Below are 20,284 nucleotides of genomic sequence, written 5' to 3' on the forward strand. Positions count from 1 at the left end.
AACATGCACTTTAAATGCCGTTTCAAAGTGGCAAACGGTGTTTTTTTATTATTCTCCAAATAAGTTGTCTCCATTTCATGCATGGCAAATCGAATAAAGGACACACTATAAATATTTGTCTCTAAACAGTGACTTTTTCTAGAATTCATTGTGTGCGCAAACGAGTGTGTCACGTATATAGTATAGATCTAAAGAAAATAAAAAAGAGCTTACCTATTTCTAACCCCGTCTACAAAGTCGGCATTTGCGAAGGATATTGTTGACCCGTTTGTTTTCTTGGCATTTGCGAAGGATATTGATGACCCGTTTGTTTTCTTGTGGCGTAATTCTAACACAGCTTCCAATAACGAATTGATCACAAAATATACATGCCCGCGCTACGGGAAATCAACTCATTCCCAGCAAGAGTTGCATCCTATGCGTCGTGAATATAAATTGCCCCAGGCGATTATGACCACCTCTTTATGTTACAACTGTTTCTTTTATGGTTATGTTATGAAGGATTTAACAGACGTGCACGCAAACTGATGCTTATAGATCGTAACACTTGAAGGTTGTTTTTGAGATAGTCTTGAGGTCAAAACGACTTTGTAGTCGCTTTTCTCGGTAGAGTGATATTCTCCCGACGAGCAGGTTTATGAGCCAAGCTAAGATTAGATCTGACGCACTTGAAGAGCTCTACTCCGGTTTCAAACGATTTGCAAGTATTTAGTATATTTCCTCCTAGGAAGCATGCTGAGTGAATGCTTTGGTGTTGTCCATATACAGACGCCAGCAATAAATCAAACTATCCAATCCTAATATGAAACTTCAGCTTTGGGTAAATTGATGACATTTAATCATGCACATCTTAGTACCATAGCAACTTATCCACACCGCGCTACACTATGTTTGTTTTATAAGAACCTTTTTTGTAATAACTGTCGAGTCCAGCCTAAGTTTTCACCAAATTCTAAGATCATCCTCAGACCATGTCAAGGCCCAGATAGCAGCAAAAAAGTTAGTGTGATGCGTTCTGAAAAGCAGACGTTCTTATAAAAATAGTATTTCATTGGTAATGAGAACTGACTGATGAAACATCATGTGTAATTGATCGACTATACTGACTATAGTAGGCAAGCACAATTTCCATCAATTCACAGATTCATATTCTCGTGCCATTCTTTTTTTTTGTTCAACACCGGAAATCTTTGATTTCGTGTCGTTGTTTGTCTTAAGAACTTTTCCGAATAAACCACCAACAGCAGACGAGCCACCTGAAAACCCGGCAAACAGTGATATTTCCATATTTGAGAGAAATACCATCATCGTTGTTATGCGGCGCAGTCTGCGTCATCGCGACCAAAACTCATCCTCATAAAATACCCTCTGTATAATCTTTATTAAAAGACTGTTGCATTATAACCTTCATAGGTTTTCTAATTTATGGCACTCACCCAACGTTTTGACGACTTTTGACGTTAGGGAATCATTACGGGGTTGGGCAGATTTTTTTTGTCGGGGAGGGGGGGGATTCTAAAAATAGGAAAGGTATTAAACTCTCTAAAAGGTCGGGTTACTAGCGGAGATCAAGATAGATCAATCGGATAATGTTTTAAAGACTTACAGCTTTCTACACAGATAATGTCTAATATAGCCTGAAATGCACAATTAAAACATTATTTTTCTGATTCACGTTTTTTTTTGCAAACCTGCACATATCGATGCAAAATTACTGTGATTTTTCCAGGCCCGCGCCCCCCCCCCCCCCCCCCCCCCCCCCTTCCCTCCACACACACACACACACAACGGCCACTTTCGGTTCTAAATAGACGTTCTATTTGTAGACAAAACCATCAAGCATAGGCTTGATCACTCTGGTATATCATTAATCCATAAGTAAGACTTTTTTGTAGCCAAATCCGACAATAAACGTCCCGTGGAGAAACTGCAAAGACATAAAAAAATCCCTTTTTTTTCTTTCGTTTTTTTCATATTTTTATCAGAAAACTCCCTCCCCCCACTCCCCCAGAAAAATTAGGGCTACTTTTCGGATTTCGCACCGCCCCCCCCCCCCCCCCCAAAAAAAAAAAAAAATCCTGGGTACGGGCCTGTTGTGGTATGCCAAATTTGTTTGTTACATCTTTTTCCGTTTCCTATATCTATAGCTTATCATCCCAAAATTCAACATGCACAATGCAACTGTTTTTAATGACTGCAAATAGAATAAGAAACACAACACTCATTTTCCAAAAACCCTCGCCCCCCCCCCCCCCCCCTCCCCTTAATTGCAGTGACTAATAAACCAGAAGTGCACTAATAAATATGCTCTTTGAAGGCTATGTAGCAGCGCTAGTTACGCACAGGAAGACACACATTGATTCTATTGACATTTTTCGCGAGCCTTGTTTTCCCATATGGCAAGCCATTAACTGCGGGGTTTAGGTCTTTCCTAGGTCTTAACCTCTTTCCCCCGCGTTCCCGTACCACTGAGCCGTGGTGCCTCGCTTTACGTACTCATGTAAACCGGTGCGTCTCACTTTACGTACCTTTTTATGTTGAAAAGCCTTGCTGACATAACGCCAATGTGCGCTTCTGCTAAGAATATGTATCATGTTTACAAATCATTACCGCGGTTCTCTTTTGAAGTGATATCGCTATCGAATCTGTGATAGAATCGGCCGGTGTCTGGCGCGGGACTCTGGAGGGTTCGATGCCCCGGGAGGGGGAAGTTCAGTGCCAAAGCGATGCTCGCCGTATCATAGCGTTAGAGTTGGTACAAGCAACCAGCGCAAGTGTTAATACACCATACTAGGCTAGGCTGGCGAGAAGTTCGCCAGTATTTTCTTTTTAGAGACTTCGCAAACAATGCTGGCGCTGTTAATACGGGATTTAGTGTTCTTATCATAAAACCTTTTGTTTGTTTGGAGTGGTTACATACTACTAGCTTTCGGTCAAATTCAATACATCGCACGCGAGAATATACTGTTTCAAGAAATTCCAGAAAAAAAGCACTCCACTTTTTGTCGGGGGTCCTGTGTTCAAGGAGTCTACTCCACACAGATGACGCTGACCACGCTACGAGGTGCTGTCGTTCAATCGCATTTTCTTTGCCTTGTGATCAAGTGATGAAACAGCAAAGCTGGCTGTTGGCCGATCTCTTTGTAAACACCACGTAACATATTTCTACACTGATATGACCCATTTAGTGATATGGTATCCCCTACAGATTGCCAACACCAGCCTCTATGCCATGCTGACCACAAGACAAAGAACCTTTCCGGGTAACTGCTACACTGTACACAACAACTAAATGCCTTAATGGCACGTGAGACTGCAGCAATTTGCACAGGACGTTGGGAATACCATGAACTTGAATTAAAATAAAAACAAACACTACAGAGTTCAATTATACATTTTATTGACAGTCGTCGGGGCACTACTCCTCACTCTCGACCTTCTGCGTCTGCAGACCTAAGAGATAAAATGACAAAAATACATTACTTGAAGTGAACAAACAAAATTGTCTTATTTTTCCATGCTAATGCTGTTTCTCATGTTTATGAATTTCTCATGATTATGGATAGAGATTATTTGTGCTTGATTTATATTAAGGGTAAATAGAGTATGTAACTTTTACTCATTTCTGAGAAATGGCGAAAATTCTTATTATTCTCTGTTCAGAAGACTGAAAGTTTTTTTTAACCATTTTTAGACAAATTTTAAATTTGATCCTATCTTGATTTTTAGACAAATTTTGAACTTGACGCTATCATTTTTGCTTATTGTTACGGGGCTTTTTTGCTTATTGTTACAGGGCTCTAATGGGAATGCCCACTTCGACCAGCCACAGGCCTTTTAGACTGCAGATCCTTGTTTAAGCTTAATTACCTTTGAATGTGGAGACAGCGACAGAGGTGACGAGGGTGTAGAGCTTGTGTGGGGAGTCTTCATCTTCGTTCCTCTTACGCGCCAGGCGGACACGAACTCTGTAGGGAACATTCCTTTAAAATAAAATAATAATAAAAAAATCAATCACTGAAACATGGTGATTTAGCAAAGAAAAAACAACAGGTCCTGACCTAGACCAGAACCTGAGAGGACACATTGAGTTGACAATAGATGGACACTTAAATCTATATCTACAACACTAAACAAAGTTCTAAATATTCGGGGTATGCGTAATTGACACTTGGCTACAGACCTGTAAAACTTCCAGGTATGACAGTTTTAAACATAACAGTGAACAATAAGAACAATTTCTTACAGGCATAAAGTTGAAAGAGGAAACTATCAGGATAAATAAAAGCAGATGGGTTCCACTTCTGCAGTGACACTCTATCCATGAATGACAACAAAGGAGTGGATTTCTCATGCCTTCATACTCTTCCTAATGAAGACAGGGAGGGAGTCATCGTGGGTTAAAAACATTTTCTTTATATAAACAGGGTTTCATAAGGCCCCAGCAGCTGGCAGAACTGCCAGCTATTCTCAACTGAGTGCCGGCTACTTTTTAAAATAAGTTGATTTAAGTTTTTTTGAACTAATAAAATAAAATAACTTCCACTTTGACCACTTACTCTAAAACTTAATGAAACCCCTGTATAAACATTCTTTAACACCATCCAACGAGAAAAAGGGAGAGGGTCATGGCTTCCAAATGAAGTACCTTATTCCTTGGTTCCACACATGCTTGTTGAGTCTGGTATCAATACGAACATCCGGAGTGCCCATCATCTTCTCAGCGAATTTGCGGATCTCCTTGATGGCACGAGGAGCACGTTTCTTGAAACCACTGGCAATAAAAAACAAGTACATGATGAGATTCAGTGTTTCATATAATATAAGATTATGCTAAAATAGCAAAAGACTTGATCCACTCTTATGTAAAAACAGGAGATGAGATATTAAAAAACATATTGTATTGTGGCAATTTTTATTTATTTTTTGATAGTCCAGGGGATATCAGTAAAATTAGATTGGTATTAATAAATCACTTCCTGAGATCTCAAAGAAATAACTGGTTGTATTGATTATTATGCAAGAAGTCATTTGACCAATTTTTTTTCTTATTCTCATTAAGTTGAAAACAAAAGTGTAGAAAAAAATGAAGGAGTTCATCAAGCTGCTCTGGTTTCAGAGGCTCCTTATGTTGGTTTAGTGCCTTGCATGACAACACACCACAGTATCAGCATGTTATTGTACTAGGAGTGCCAGCTACAGCAGCATGTTGTCTTACAAGCCACTAAACCTGGAGAATGATACTCTCAAATCACGGTATCGGCAAGCTGACTAAATCATTTAAGTAAGAGGCCTTATTATACTGGTCTTATAAAATCTATCTAAATGCTAGTAATACTGGTCTTATATAAGGGTACATTGAGGTAAAGGCCTATTAACAAAAGATACAAAATTATTAGCATTGAGATCTGTAAAACAAAATATACAAATGTTGGCTTTTGTCATTGTCCATGATCTTTCAATTTAATCAATTTAAGACACACTCCCCTACACATTTTTGCACCTATACTTGCTATGGGCCCGCATCCCAGATCTTTAGGTATCTTGAACTTTAAGAGCTTGCATTTTATTAAGAGGTTTTACAAGTATTTCATCAAGTGCATTACAAGGTGAATGTCTTTAAAATGTATAGCCCAACAAGAAGTTCATAGTGACAAGCAGCAATGACAAACACAAGTACAGGCTGAAAAATGCTGAGAGCTTGATCTAGTAGTGCCTCAACTTGTTAAACAGCTACCTATTTATGCATTTTATCCCTGCTAGTCTATATTGGCCTAAGATCAGACTTCTAAAAGCCTTTACAAATAATACTAACATGAGTATGGCCAAACAAAGATCTAATGAGATTGGTACCTCTTATACACTGATAAAAGTTGCATATATAGATAAGGAAACCTTCTTCTAATAAGAGATAGATGGCATATTAAGCTAACAGGAATACTACACGTTTCGAAAATACCAGACTGAACAGCACTAGAAATTATAGCATTTTTTACAGTTTCCAATGTATAACCCTTCTTTTTTTTCTATAAGTGAGGAAAAGGAGTACGCGATATAATGTTTAAAACAAGTAAACGCACGTATTAAGAAGAATGGGGCATAAAATCGCCAGAAACTTACATGCCATGGATACGCTTATGAAGGTTAATAGTGTATTCACGAGTGACAACTTCGTTGATGGCAGAGCGCCCCTTCTTTTTATCTGTCTTCTTCACCATCTACACAGTCAAATGGAATATTTATTGTTTATTATCATCATGTCAATACAATCTGAAAATAATGGTCTACAGACATACGATGGAATGGATTGTTAGAGAAACATTTCACGTTCGAATACAGACCTTGAACGAGAAGTCAAGCAAGAGGAAGAAGTTGCACCCGCGCGCGGCATTGTGGATAAAACCAGGTCCCTCACGGTAGGAAACTACCACAGGAAGCCAAGCATATTTGCATAAATTTTTCGTCAGTCCGATGATTGATGCAGACAGAGGCTCATAAGTACTTATGAGCCCCTGATGCAGAATAATACATCATTGTTATTGATCATTTATGTAATCTTTTTTTCTAATAATTCATTGGGTATTACATTTTTACACACACTGGCACCAGTCGGGCTAGGACGGGACGCCAGTCTATTACTCGTGATGTTCGGCAACCAAGGAGAGCTGTTTAGTCCCTACAAGAGAGCATAAGATATCTCATGCTCTCTTGGCCCTTATTAGTACTTATCAGCGTGGCATAGCCGGTTTGCCTCAGTTAAACTTTATCGGTGCAAATGTGTGTATCGTGCTAGGGGTGTGTGTGTGTGGGGGGGGGGGGGGGGGGGGAGGAGGAACTGGGGACTTTTATAAAAATGAGAATAACCCGCGCCCCGCCGCGCCTAGTGCTCCAAAAAAGCCAGAAAAGTGATCCCAAAAACACCCAAGAAGTGCTCCAAAATCAAAATAGTTCCCAAATAGTGCTCATTGGCGAAAAGAAAATTACCGTATATTTAAAAAAAAAATGATGAGTTGTGTTTTAAATAAAAATCGAATAAAAGAAAGAATATTGCTTTTATTAAATACATGCATTAGAGTATCTTATATTGTTGTCCATGAACGGGTAAATCACACTTTAGTGTATAACAACTAACTGTATTATAAATGACTTTGTTCTCTTTTGTGTTTGTTTACCTTTGTTATTTGGATACTACTAAAAAACAATGTTCATTTACAAACACCACCAATGTCAATAATGTCAAACCCTAACGAGAAATAACTACAATAGATGTAAAACAGGAAAACATGACCTTGACATGACAGATCTTCTAGATAAGGCATCATTTATTGTAATGAACTCCACAGGCTACCCAATGTTTGTGGTTACCAAAGCACAGGCTGCCCATTAAAATGTCGAAATCACCAGTTTAACAGTCTTAGCCTAGTTGAGATAATATTATTTGTAGTTAAGGAAACTAGAAATGTCTATATAAGACAACAAAATCTAGGGTTAAAAAAGCAAAACAAAAACTTGTGTTAAAAAAGCTAGAAGTTGACTTGTTTACCCAAAAAGTGCTCTCTGATCAAAATAGTGCTCCCAAACCCAAATTGCGCTAAAATAGTGCCGAGCAATCTGGAAAGGCCTAGCAGTAAGTGTCCATGCACCTCTTGCCACACGTGTGCATGGCCCATTTTAGCACAAGTGGGGCCAGCCACCCTGTTATTGTTTTAGACTCCCCCCTTGCTTCCCTTAATACTACCGGAAACGGGCACGCGCCGCCATCCCCTTTGAAAGCGAACCCTATAACCCAACCCTCCCGTGAGGCCCCCAGACGGTATACCCTAGGCGTTGGGGGTCTACGAAAAACGGGCTGGGGGGCGCGGCGCATTCTCATTTCTATGAAAGTCCCCAGTTCCCCCCTGCTAGTGGGCTTCTAAAATTCACTTGTTAAAAGAACATTTTCTAAACCATGTCAGTCCGGGATTTTAAAAAAACCCTGGATTTCGAACGATATCGCGCCTTACTACACGGCCTATTAAGTTTCAGTTGCACATGATCTTTTTTCTGTCTTGTTTGGGCTACATGTATTTTTTTTCTAACTTTGTTAGAGTGGTTTTCAAAAACCCTAGAAATACTGTTTAGTTTATTTAGTACTAATACAACTAGATCAAAATAAAGAGTAACATGCTAAAGTGCAATTCACAGGTTAGTCTATTGAAAACCACTACTCTTTCGGCACATTTTAAAACATAATACACCACATTGTTAGAACCTCTGTGATCATGGGAGGGGAGAAAGCGGCAAGGAAGGTCTGTGGTTTGGTATAAGGGGGAGATAATACCTATCAAACTTTTGTTAAACAACTCATTCTTTATTTCAATAATTACATCCAAATTTTTATTGCCATACTGTTGAAAAAGAAACACTCATAGGTATATATGCACAAAATGGTATTTTTATGACGTACATCTTAGAATACAATCTGCTCATCTATAAATAATCTCTCAGTAATGGGCACGTATTTCAGCTATAGGACAGTCTCTTCGAGTTTTGTTATCTCTAATAACTTACTATAACTTAATTTAAACACATAGTGTTTTAATAATGTACAATAATTGGTACCATCACTACCTTATATACAAAGCAAATGATCTCACAAGAAGTTAATTCGGGTACATGAATATTTTTGTGTTCTAACGATGTCACATAAGAAGCTTCTTGAAAGTACATTACTTACTACCATGCATTATTAATGTACAAGGCTGATGAACCACAAAGGCCTAAGAACACCACAAAAAAGAGGTGATAAGGGTTGATCTTTTCAAAGAGGTAAATTTAGGGGAGCTTTTGCAGTCCCAACCTTTGAACTTTCCTTGCCTCACAAGTACACATTCCAATACGGGAGTTGTGAGGCGATAACATGCAATTTGTACAAGGTAAATAGCCCCCTGACTTCAACTGCAAAGCCCCTTCACAAAGCGATACACACATGGTGGTGTTACACACATGGTGTCACATGCATGTTCCATATTCCATGCAAGTTACACAAAGGGTATTACATGCACTGTGTTATACAGTGACATGAACCGTGCAGGACATCTAAGGGTGCTAGTACGGCTTTGGAGTGATTTTCATTAACCCGTGAACTACACTTTAGCGTATTACGCTTCATTGCAATCTAATTCCATTGTCATCTTTTGTGTTTTCCTGACTATTACACTTTGACTATCACACTTTATTTCACGGGTTAATGAAAACCACTCTATGCCGAATTCAAAAATGTCTTCCTGTACAAAACTTTTACTACACTCTTTTGAGACTGTGAACAGATTCACAGCAATTTGCCGGAATAATCTACAAAGATTAACAATGTCATAATTTTTGTTTCTATGTCTTTTTTTTTTTTACATCTTTTCTGGTACCAAAATGTATTAAAACATACTAAAAGTAATTCAAGGCCAAACAAAATGGGCCCTTAAATTATTTCTACTATGTTTAAAATAAAAATAATTTACAATCATATTAACCCAGTGTAGCCCCAATTTTATTAAATGCCTTGAAAGTATAATGAATATAAATGAAATAATTAATGTAATCAGGGAAGGTTATAACATTTTTTTGTCTGTCACAATTTATATTACTGAAAAACCAGGGAATTGAATGGTCAGTTTAGTAATGTAAGGGCTACACTGTGAGGAGAATAATAATTGACATCTCTTCATTATTTGTATATTACCATAAAATTATTTACATACTTCCAACAAATGCGAGAGGTACTGCTTGAACTTGAGCTGGCACTCCTCGATCGTACCTGCATTTTTGGCTGAGCGAAAGGCTTGTAACAACAACAGGTCCTTGTTTTGTATGCACACACAAAGATCCTAAGAAAAACAGTCAATCAAGGATATGATCTGTAAGTACTTAGAAAATCAATTCACTAAGGGGTAGAACCTTTGAAAAGTGTGGAAATAGTTTGGACCATACCTTGATGTTTTGAGTTGTGATTTCCCCTTTTTGGTGAAGTTCTTTTAATTGAACGATGATTCTTTGCCAATCTAAGACGACACAAAAAAATTAAACAAAAAAATACAATAACCATATCACATAACACACTTTCAAGGCAAGCAAGAGGGCATCATCTTACCAGTTTCATCGCTTTCTTTGGTTTGCGCAGGTACGACACAAGGCTGCATAGGTGTAGCTGTGCAGTTGATTAATTTGCTGCAAGATGGAAGAGTTGTAATGGTTGTCCCCCCCTGAAGTGCAGTAACAAATCCCCCCTGTGCAATGGAATCCTGTCCAGGAGTGGATAGGCAAGCTGACACATTTGCAATTGCAGAGTTATGTGGTCGTGGCTGATAAGTAAATTCAACTGGGTCACTGCACTTTGCATTCTTACTGGTACTAAGAACCTCCAGGTTTACTCTCATAGGTGACATGATGTTGAGGTCAAAGAAGGGAGGAGTACATATAACTCCAGCACCCTAAAAAGAAAACAAGCAATTAGTCTCTATTTTCTTGAATATGCTTATGTAGATCACCAAATCAACAGACTTAAAATTGAAAAAAGGCACTTTCTTACCTGGTGTGACTTATTCTTATCGCAATCAACAAGAGCCTCCCAAACCTTGCCTGTAGGGACAAAAACATTTGGGCTTTCAAAATAATGCCTAATTTGTCTAAAACTTTCCCTTACCAAATGGATCAACTTCACATTGACAGACCAAGAAGAAAAACCAAGGCCACCCTCTCCCACCCTGAAAGCAATTGTCAATAGAAGTTGTCCCATGCAGGAATCATGCTGGATGTAACAGTGTTTTGGAAGAGGCCAAAAGTGCACTGAGACAAGAATTGTGACATCCTGCATGAACTCCTGTATAGCCTGTGCATGGGATGGCAGTAATCAACAACGTACAGTGTATGTATGTTTGCTATAGTAGATTGCAACTGCAACCATCTCGCTATTGCTCCTTTCACATGGATCCCCAGTAAACAAAAATAATCATGGGTGTTTTGGAGGAAAAAAAAACTCTTATTTTGCAATCCAAAAATGACATAATACCAGAAATTTAGTGAAGAATCGAAGATAAAATGAACAAAATTTAAGCCCTCACATGGTCTAAATTTGCAGTTGCAACCCTGTAATGTGATGATAGGTGCTTTATTTTACATTGCTGTAAACACATCACAAACAATCACATGCAAACTCCCTCCACTTGTGAAGTCTAACACCACCTGCTTTCCAACAAAAACAATCAAATTTACTGCAACTTCCCACATCATGCCCAAAAGCCAAATAGTATAGGAAATTTAGGAAATGGGTAAACTATAAGACTAAAAATCCACACATTTTATTATTTTCATATTACCAAGGGAGCCGCTAACCATCCCCGGGCACTCTCACCTCACTTTTCCCGCATTTCTAGTTATAAATCACTCCAACCTTTTGTCAACCAAAATGCATGCATTTAAGCCTAAACATTATTTGCCTGACACTTCACACACATGACAGCAGTAATAGCAGTAGTCCAGTGGGAATGACAAGGCATCTCTTCTTTTTTCATAAAATGCTTCACCAAAATGTGCCTCAATCAATGCCATTGGAATCATGCATCCCAAGCAAGGCTGCCCTGCCCCAGACACCTCCATCAGCACCCCCACCCCACCACACCCTTCTATCACTATTAAAGTACTGCAACACTTATACTGTCAAGTTAGTCTTTGAGAAAGGACTTGAATCACCAGATCACTTTACAAAATGCAAAAGTTTTAGAAAATGCCAAATATACACATCCCTTTCTCCATTACTTATTCAAATCTAGGCATACCTTGCTGCCACTTAAATCGAAACAAACTAATAGTTTTAGCACAGAAGTGAATACGTGAACATGGCAAATTGACGCTTATTGACAGTATAGACCAAGGTCGCAGATGCCATACGCAAAGGATAAATGGGCATCTGTGACATTGTAATTACAGCAATTATTACAGTTAAAATCATTGCTGAAATCTTAGGCAAAGATCTGCGTAGGAACAAGAATGTAGCCAAACATTAACAAAAATATATTGTTTTTTGTTTTGTCTTGTTTCTTTGTGGTAAACGATGAAATATATGTATATTTTGTTTCTTTTCCACATCCATTCCCATTCCCATATCACAGCTCTAATGCCTGGAAGATAAACAGCAATGCAGCCAATTCATGATTAAAAGACAAACTTTGTCTCACTGTTGTGGTGTTTAAATTCATACTGAATTTGTCTTCCACCGGGTAAAGAACAGGTGATTAATGAATCCCTAGATGGCAGTTCACCCACAAGACTTGCTCACACATTAAATCAGAAAAAAACCTATATCTTTTTTAGGGCAAATGAATATTTTCATTAGAATTTTTATGTCACAGTGGTTAAAGTTTACATGCATCTTACACTCACACTATACAATGTTGGTTAGTATTTGACTACTACAGCTCTTAAGGTAATTCCCTTGAAATAGTTCTACAACCCAGAATTTCTTAAAACTTGGCATAAACAATATTGAAGGGCTTTCAAAAAATGTAATAAAAAAAATGGGGGTGCCGACCTCATTTTCACAACAGAGGGGCGTAGAGTTGGCACGTTTTTACTGATCGCGCGAGGAAAAATCCCAACCCTTTAGTTTTCAAAAAGTGCCTATAGTCTTTAGAAAATTAAGTTCTGTTTGTCGAGCTGCCAAAATCCGATCCCTTAACAATAACCCATAGTAGCTAATGTTCAAAACAAATTACATTTTAAGAGATTGCACTTAAAGACATTAAAACTTCTACAACCCAACTTTTTTTCTTCTTTCAGTATATCATTTAATTAACTATTTCAGCAAATAAAAATGGGGGTAACCAACTTCGTTTTTCTGTCAAAGCATTTTTAAGTAAAAAACGCGTGCCTTTAGCTTTGTTTTCTTGTACAACTGTTGCGCACGCGCACTTAATAATTGTGTGCGCCACTATGCGCAGAAGGGGTGCGTAGTGCAATTCAAGGGAATTACCTTAATCTCTGCCTATCAATTTACATAAAAAAATTTTTTTCAATGCCCTCAAGTATAATGTATCAACAAGAAACACAAACACTCTTAAAACTATTTATAATTTCAATGAATAAAAGCAAATCAATCAAGAGAAAGCAAAGAAACCAATAACCTAAATTTTAGGAATTAAAGCTTTATTTGGGACTGACAGAATTATGCTTGAAGATTTTAGCCAACCACAATACATTGAACAGCAAACAGAAAAAACCACAAAATAGAGTAAAACAGTGATTCATATCAATCTTATGAATCATGAATAACCATTCTATCAGCCCCATTTTCAAAAACCGACATCAATAGATAAATTTATGTGCAAAGCAATTGATTGGACACCAGAAAGCCTTAACTGAGATCTTGAGATTACCGAGATCTTGAATAAACAGATTAGGTTTAATATGTGAGCAAAGTCCTTTGTGGTCTCAATGCAGTGCCAAGGCTGGAAGTGCAACTGCAAGGAATGTTAACATCTCCCCCACCCGCACCCGCACCAATCAACACATGATTCCCTTGTGGTACAGACCCCCACGTACTAAAGGGTTGCATCTTGTATTACATCATGTTGTCCTGAAACGAGAAGCCCCTAAAAGTCTAACTACTCAAAAAGACAGCCAAATCTTTGCCATTCTTTTGCATGTTTATTGCAATATGCACTCACTATATTGTAATACAAGACACAACTCTTCCAGTACTCATAAAAACACAATTGTCTACCATGCCTCTTATATAAAAAGAAAAAACAAAAACAAGAGCTTCAGGGTAGATATCCTATATATATATATATATTGTTTTGCAGCCTTCTGAATGTTTGAATGTTGTTAACACAGAACAATTTTAAAATATCAAATAAAAGGCTTCAAATAAATATAGAATATAAAAAAGAGCTAGAAGACAGCAGCTGGGTGATATCCGAAATTCAGAACATAGAAATTGCTATGTACAAAAAACTGCTAAATGGATAAGGGATTTTGCCAACAAAAAGCAATTTAAAAAGATGCCATTTTTATACAAAAAGACGAAAGCACTGAAAGAGGCATGGTAGTGACGAAAACATAAAAATAAATCATTTCTAGCAAGAGCCATGGCAGGAGAGACAAATAAAGACAACAAAGGAAATTGAAGTCTGAGAAGTCTTTTTCAATATGCAAATATTATAATGACAAAAAAAATCAAATAAGCAGCACAATTCTTATGAATGAGAACTTTGGATATTTTTTTCAATGCCATGGTTCTGCTAGTTACTGAGAAAAAAATGAAAAAACAAAAGAAAAAGCCACAGAACAGAGTCTAACAGTCTGCCTTCACCTGCCATGCTAGCCACATTATCCTCCACCAATCCAAACACACAAATATTCAATTTAGCAAGTGCTTTCAGGCTCATAGAAATAAGGCACAAGTTAGCCAGACTGCTAGACTTCTGATGTTGGCAAAAATGCAATCACAATCAAGTCGGCAAGAGAACATGGTTGTGTGGTACTTACCGCTAGGGAGATTGGCAGAGAATCGGACTTTGAAACCTTAAAAGAGAAATTGAAAAAATAATAAGGAAATGAAATACCATAAAAAGGATAGGGGATTTCAATTACATTCAAGGGACTTTCTAATTATAGACAAAATACATTATGTGTTTTATCAACACACAAGTTTAATCAATAATTTATACATGGTAAAATACTAATAGAATGCAGTTGATGTATAAGTAATTAAACTATTATAACTATTTATTGTCATCCTCACCTGTGGGGAATTTCTTGCCAATAAGACCCAACTCTTCTCCACCCTCTACACAACCCTCTGTTCGACTGGTCCACCAGATCTCAGGGTTACCAGTGGCACCAGCTAAAAAACAGGTATAAAAAGATGATCAGCTTACAACAACAGAGCGATTGAAATAAAAAAAAGCTATAAAAATTTTATAGAATTTTAGCACTCATAGGCAGAAACAATATTTTTATTTTCATTAAAAAACTTAAAAAACATTATCACCTTTTTTAGACCCCAAGGCTAAATTGGGGTCTAGAAAAGGTGATAATGGGAACAGAAATTAACTCCATTGACAAAGAAAAATACTACACTTACACGAACTGCACTGGAATATTCTGGATTTACAAGATAGCTTCATCTCGGGAAGACCATCTTTGGCAGGGATATCTGCCTGAAACAGAAGCCTTGCTTCTTTTCTCTCCTTCTTCCATGTCCTTGGGTCAATTCCTCTCTTTTTTAATTCTTTGTCCCCTTCCCAGTTCCTTAATCTCCTGATACTCAGAGAGTCGAGACTGGACACAAGCAAATAATGTCAACAAACAGCAGTTTAAAACAGAATTTTTTGGAAGAACAAACATTTGTATAAAAAAAAATGACAGCTAAAAACGTAATAAATAAAAAAAAGGATTCCCTGTCATCACTGATTTATGTCAACTTTTTTCAGTACATTAGGTTTATGTGTACATTGGTTTCTATCAATTCTTTACTGATAAGTGTTACTACATCACACAAAAAGGAACAAAGACAAACAATAAATCATTTCTTGAAAGGGTGAAATGAGAGGGAATTTGGCATGTAATATACATATTGCGGAAATCACACTTACATAGCAGTCATATCGCAATCTGGTTCGACAAGCACTTGCACAGCAGGAATTTCACCAGGTAACAAGAACTCCTTGCATGGGACCTTGGTAGAACCTGGTCCATGGATGGAATGGTAGTGTGGCTGGCCTGAGCTTGTCACCAGGTGCACAGTTATCCAGACAGAGCCAGAGTAGCCCAGTACCTTTACTGTGGGAAAAGTGTTGTCACTACTGCCGTGGATTGGCCCTCGGCAGCCTTCACTTTCGTAACGAGCACGGTAATTCTGAAAAAAAAAAAATAACAGAATTTAACAATCCCAAGCACTATGGGTACACTGCAATAAATTACAATCTTAACAATGGAAAGTTCTCATCACCTCTTCTGGTTCCTCCAGTAATACAAGCTTGGGTTCACAAATTGCTGTCTTATCAGCAGACGGCACACTCAAATGATTTCTTGTTATGTCCATGGGGTCAGATGTTGTTGCTAAACCAATTGTTGTAGACAGAGGAGCAGACACCAAGCCATTCTGGGTATATGATGGCAGTGTTGGGGATGCAGCCTGTGTAGATACTGAAGCAACAGTTGCTGGCATCTGGACAGTTGAATTGCATGTTGATGCAATCAGCTTCTGGAGCTCTTCGCAGGCTCTTTGGATAGTCGACTCTTGCTGGCTAGTTTTTGCCTCTGGCAGAAAAGCTGTGTTGTTTTTTAGCAAATCTGCAAGTGCAGGTGTATCATCACACTCCATCCACGCATTTGCCTGGCGCGAAATACCACCATCCTGCTCGCAATCATCCTCATAGCCCGACTCAGAAGACGGAGAATAGGAAAACGGTGATGGAGACATGGTAGGGGTGGTAGAGACACTGGTGGCAAAAGCTGATTCCACAGGCGACATAGCCTGGTCGCAATCTGACATCAGGGAAGATACAAGGGCATTATCAGCATGACATACCACATCTAGGGGTGGCACAAGTGATGTTGATGTAGTAGGTGCGACACTAGTGCCAAGAAGCAGGGATTCAAAATCATCTTTATCCATGCTTGTCATCTCTGCAATTAAACCATCAGGGAATTCTACGAACCGAAAATACGGGAGAAAAATAGTATTAGAAATTGTTTATGTATGTCATTACATGCAAATTTTTACTTACCTTGTTCCGTTTGGATTAAAGTTTTTGCCTGAGGTTGGGCTTAGCAAATCAACTAGAAACATTTAAGTATAGACACATTATAAAGCTTACCGTTTGACGGATTTGGATCCTCAAAAACTGAAAGCAAACACTGATCCTTCAGTCCAGGATCTGAGAAAATAGAAAGGGGCAAAGGTTAAAATTTGGAACAGTTTTCGAATACTTTCCTTCTATATTTGGTTTCATCAAAAAGACGCTACATTTATAGTAAATATATGTACTAAATTTTGATTTTCTAGATAACGTCACTCGGAAATAAAAGCTTTGGCACCGCAGTTGACGCAAAGCACACGACAGATAAGTGCAAATTATTATCAAGTTATTCGCGTCGTACAAAAAAACGAAAAAAACTATATCGTACTTATGCAAAGGTTGTTTACTGTACGTTCTCTTGTAACACGTTGATGGTAAAATATAAAAAGAAGAATTACTTATAAGTTATTAGACGGGTCGTGGATGATCGATTTTGCGGTGTTTGTCAGAAAGAAGGCCGTACGCCGAAAGAAACAGTAATCAAGGCTCAGCGTAAAAGCAAATAACATATCGCAAGCATACGCTATAGTTCGAGAAAAAAAAAAAGATTGCGAGCTATTTTCGCCTTATTAGATGCAGTCATGTTTTTTTACCGAAACAAATTCAGACAGATATCGGATTGAATTTCACTCGACATCATGCTTTAATAGCGAGCGAAACTACAAGTAGATGAAAGATGTAAATACTACTTTGTAAGATATATGACGATTCCTACACATTAAACAGTGTTTTATACGACCCTTCCATTTGGTGAAAGCCGAAACTATACTTGTAAATGTCGACAGTTTGCACTTGAAACATTTGCGAGTCTGAACTCCGCCATTACCTGTAAACGTTTCTGTATCTTCACTTTCCATGGATAAAACCGACTCAGAAACTCACAGAATAGCAAGAAATTATTACCAAGAAGTTAAAAAGCGACGTAATATCCCTGAATAGCGTTAAAAAGCGAAAGCTCGCACTGAATTGTCAAATATTTGGCGCACTTCGTAACAACCTTGAACAACCTTCTTCTCTGAGGTTTGCCGAGACAATGAGTGACCGCATTGGATCAAGGGACACTATAGACACTGCGCCAAACCTGATTGGCCAACTCTGAAACGTCACTCCGCGTCACCACGAATCTCGCAAACTGACAACAGAAAATGTTGGCGGTAAAATTTGGTTCGAGAAATCCCTGTCTACGAAGACGTCAAAATATAAAACAAAGACAAGCAGAGTCGAAATAGTAAAAATAAGGGTCTTCAATACGAAACCTTGAAAGCAAACGGATAGCGCTGGGAATAAACCACCATTCAGACACAAGTTGTATAACGTACGTGCGATAAAAAAGGGTCGTTTAAAACGAGTTTTGTAAGTAATTCAAGCTTGCTTTAATTATATTCCTTGACCATCAACATAAAATAAAACAAATTACTCGTTCATGGCTTTTAGGATTGTTGTCAGTCATGTAAGAGAGAGTTCGAGACTAGAGTCGCCCCACTGAGACATAATGCAAATAGACGACGGGCAAGAACTTCACAAAAATATAAGCCAAATAAGGAGCGAGCGAGATTCTTCTATTCAAGAATGCAAAACAAAATTGAGCCACTGGGTTGCTACATATATTAAGTCAAGATATTGTGTTTGTTTTGCAACTGCATCTCAATTTGCGAGCCACCGACAATCAACTCGCGCCCTGGGGTAAAAGGATCGCTTACGTCGAACGAGTATCTGCTTTCTCTCGATTGAAACATAAAATCAACGGTCGAAGATATCGTATCCGAATATTTTTTGCAATATTCCCTTTATTCAGGGTTAGACTTTGAATGAATGCACTCTCGATTGTTTAAATTCAAAAGCGTTTTTAATCCCCTAGGACATGTCTGCTTGTGTTGCTAAATGTGTCAGGCATCAGACATGCAAATTCCAGTCCGACCGCGGCGCGCTTTAAGCAATTTCGTTAAACATAAAGTGAAAAAAATGTCCTTATTCTTAGTGATATTCTTGCAAGATGTTAGATCTTATAAGCAGAAAACTCGAATCACTTCGTGTTTTTGCGATGCACGTTGTTTTTAAAGGTTTTTGGACTCTCCCGCAGAAATAATTCGAGCAGTAGAAGGGTCACGAAATGACTCTTGTGCTTTGAATATGCGAAACGAAAGCCGTCGATTTAATCGCTAAAGATACTAAAAAATCGAGAATATCTACTTCGTTGAACTACCGTTATGCTCGAACTCACCAAAACATTTGTCTGTGGCTAGCATTCTGCTGATATTTGCAGCTCGGGAGACCAGTCAAACAAGTTTCTTTGCTTCTTCTAAAACCAATATGGCCGCTTTGAAATCCTGTTGCTAAAAACCTGTAAAACCGGTTTTTCGATCCTTTATATGGTTATATGTATCCGTATTGTGATTGGTGAATAGTGATGTCATACTCTACCTAATATGGGACCGAGTGCCAAATTGATAAAATGTCGTCATAACTCCAACTAAAAATAGACGCGGAGGCGTAATATCAAAACAAAACTCGTCTGCTCTTTCTAGTTGTCAATTATGTTGGTTTATTTCGACAAAGAGGTTTTTTTTTACATTGAAGCTAGATTTACGCTTTAGCCATGGAATTTACATAAAATTTCGACTGAAATATGATCATAAACAGGAAATGCGTCTTTCAACGTTTGCGGCTGTCAATCGAAATAATTCAGTGTCATTTCAGGAACAAATCATTTCTAAGCTTTTCTTTGTAAATGATCGCATTATGTTTCGCCACAAATTAATTGACCAAATATGAAAGGGGGGCACATTGGGAGGGGGGTCTAACTACCGCAATACCGCACAAAATTTACGAAAATACCGCAATACCGCAGAAAAAAATCGAAACATCGCATACCGCACATACGGACGAGGTTTTGAAAAGCATACGCGCGACACCCTTACATTTCTAGGTTTCCCGCTAGGTCATCCCGTACCAAGGGCAAATCCCGCGCAACGCAGGACTAATTAAAACCGTAACACCGCAATATTTTAATTTATTATTTACGGCAATAGCGCCGTTTAAAAAGCAAAATATAGTATCTCGCAGTGTTTTGAAATACCGCATCACAGCATGTTCTTTGCTCTTTTACCGCAATCTTGAACAAAAAGGGCCAATACCGCAAAACCCAATCTCCCCCCCCTGTAAGTGATTGGTGCTCTTATTGAGGGGGGGGGAGGGAAGGTGATAAACAAATGACAGAAAACAATGGCAATTTACGAAATTTCATACCATATTTGGGACGTTCAGAGACCAGGCCTTCAATCTGCTAACCGTGAACCTCTGTCCAATATAAAACGTATAACGACGTATAATGTAAACGATATTGTATCTATCGCACCCCTTTACGACCTGGCACGTCAGACTTAGTACAAATACTTTCTTTTCATGCGGAACATCTTCTTAAGAGGCAACACTTAAGAAGATGTCATTTG

General features: G+C 38.2%; 2 protein-coding genes across 6 annotated transcripts; both read right to left on the reverse strand.

Annotated features, from left to right (window-relative positions):
* Positions 1 to 3,383: 3,383 nt before the first annotated feature.
* LOC5512172 (60S ribosomal protein L31) lies at positions 3,384 to 6,429 on the reverse strand. Its single transcript, XM_001632499.3, has 5 exons — positions 6,342 to 6,429; positions 6,121 to 6,218; positions 4,649 to 4,774; positions 3,871 to 3,983; positions 3,384 to 3,453 (listed from the first exon to the last, which is right to left on the reverse strand). Exons 2-5 carry the CDS (start codon positions 6,216 to 6,218, stop codon positions 3,419 to 3,421), a joined length of 372 nt encoding a protein of 123 aa, XP_001632549.1. The 5' UTR covers positions 6,342 to 6,429; the 3' UTR covers positions 3,384 to 3,418.
* Positions 6,430 to 8,329: 1,900 nt separating this feature from the next.
* On the reverse strand, positions 8,330 to 19,190 carry LOC5512203. Of its 5 annotated transcripts, none has more exons than XM_048733739.1 (12): positions 19,057 to 19,190; positions 16,854 to 16,913; positions 15,983 to 16,662; positions 15,627 to 15,889; positions 15,116 to 15,312; positions 14,774 to 14,875; positions 14,518 to 14,553; positions 10,562 to 10,611; positions 10,124 to 10,463; positions 9,964 to 10,034; positions 9,735 to 9,860; positions 8,330 to 8,759 (listed from the first exon to the last, which is right to left on the reverse strand). In XM_048733739.1, exons 1-12 carry the CDS (start codon positions 19,079 to 19,081, stop codon positions 8,709 to 8,711), a joined length of 2,001 nt encoding a protein of 666 aa, XP_048589696.1. In that variant the 5' UTR covers positions 19,082 to 19,190; the 3' UTR covers positions 8,330 to 8,708. The 5 variants fall into 5 exon arrangements, 4 of the variants coding, with proteins under 4 accessions (XP_048589696.1, XP_048589695.1, XP_048589694.1 ...); XM_048733738.1 differs by lacking the exon at positions 19,057 to 19,190 and adding an exon at positions 17,662 to 17,862; XM_048733737.1 differs by having other exon boundaries at positions 8,417 to 8,759; positions 15,983 to 16,686.
* Positions 19,191 to 20,284: the final 1,094 nt, after the last annotated feature.

The sequence above is a fragment of the Nematostella vectensis genome, chromosome 10 (genome assembly GCF_932526225.1).
Source record: "Nematostella vectensis chromosome 10, jaNemVect1.1, whole genome shotgun sequence".
Taxonomy (NCBI): domain Eukaryota; kingdom Metazoa; phylum Cnidaria; class Anthozoa; order Actiniaria; family Edwardsiidae; genus Nematostella; species Nematostella vectensis.

Excerpts from the sequence above, each read along its gene's own strand:
- LOC5512172 (XM_001632499.3), bottom strand. The coding sequence starts at position 6,218 with ATGGTGAAGAAGACAGATAAAAAGAAGGGGCGCTCTGCCATCAACGAA. Across the intron at positions 3,984-4,648 it reads GTGTGGAACCAAGGAATAAG|GAATGTTCCCTACAGAGTTC; the intron begins GTACTTCATTTG and ends TTTATTTTAAAG. Across the intron at positions 3,454-3,870 it reads CGCTGTCTCCACATTCAAAG|GTCTGCAGACGCAGAAGGTC; the intron begins GTAATTAAGCTT and ends TTTATCTCTTAG.
- LOC5512203 (XM_048733736.1), bottom strand. The coding sequence starts at position 17,692 with ATGGAAAGTGAAGATACAGAAACGTTTACAG. Across the intron at positions 16,687-16,853 it reads GGATCCAAATCCGTCAAACG|AATTCCCTGATGGTTTAATT; the intron begins GTAAGCTTTATA and ends TTCGGTTCGTAG. Across the intron at positions 15,313-15,626 it reads GATTGCGATATGACTGCTAT|TCTCGACTCTCTGAGTATCA; the intron begins GTAAGTGTGATT and ends GCTTGTGTCCAG.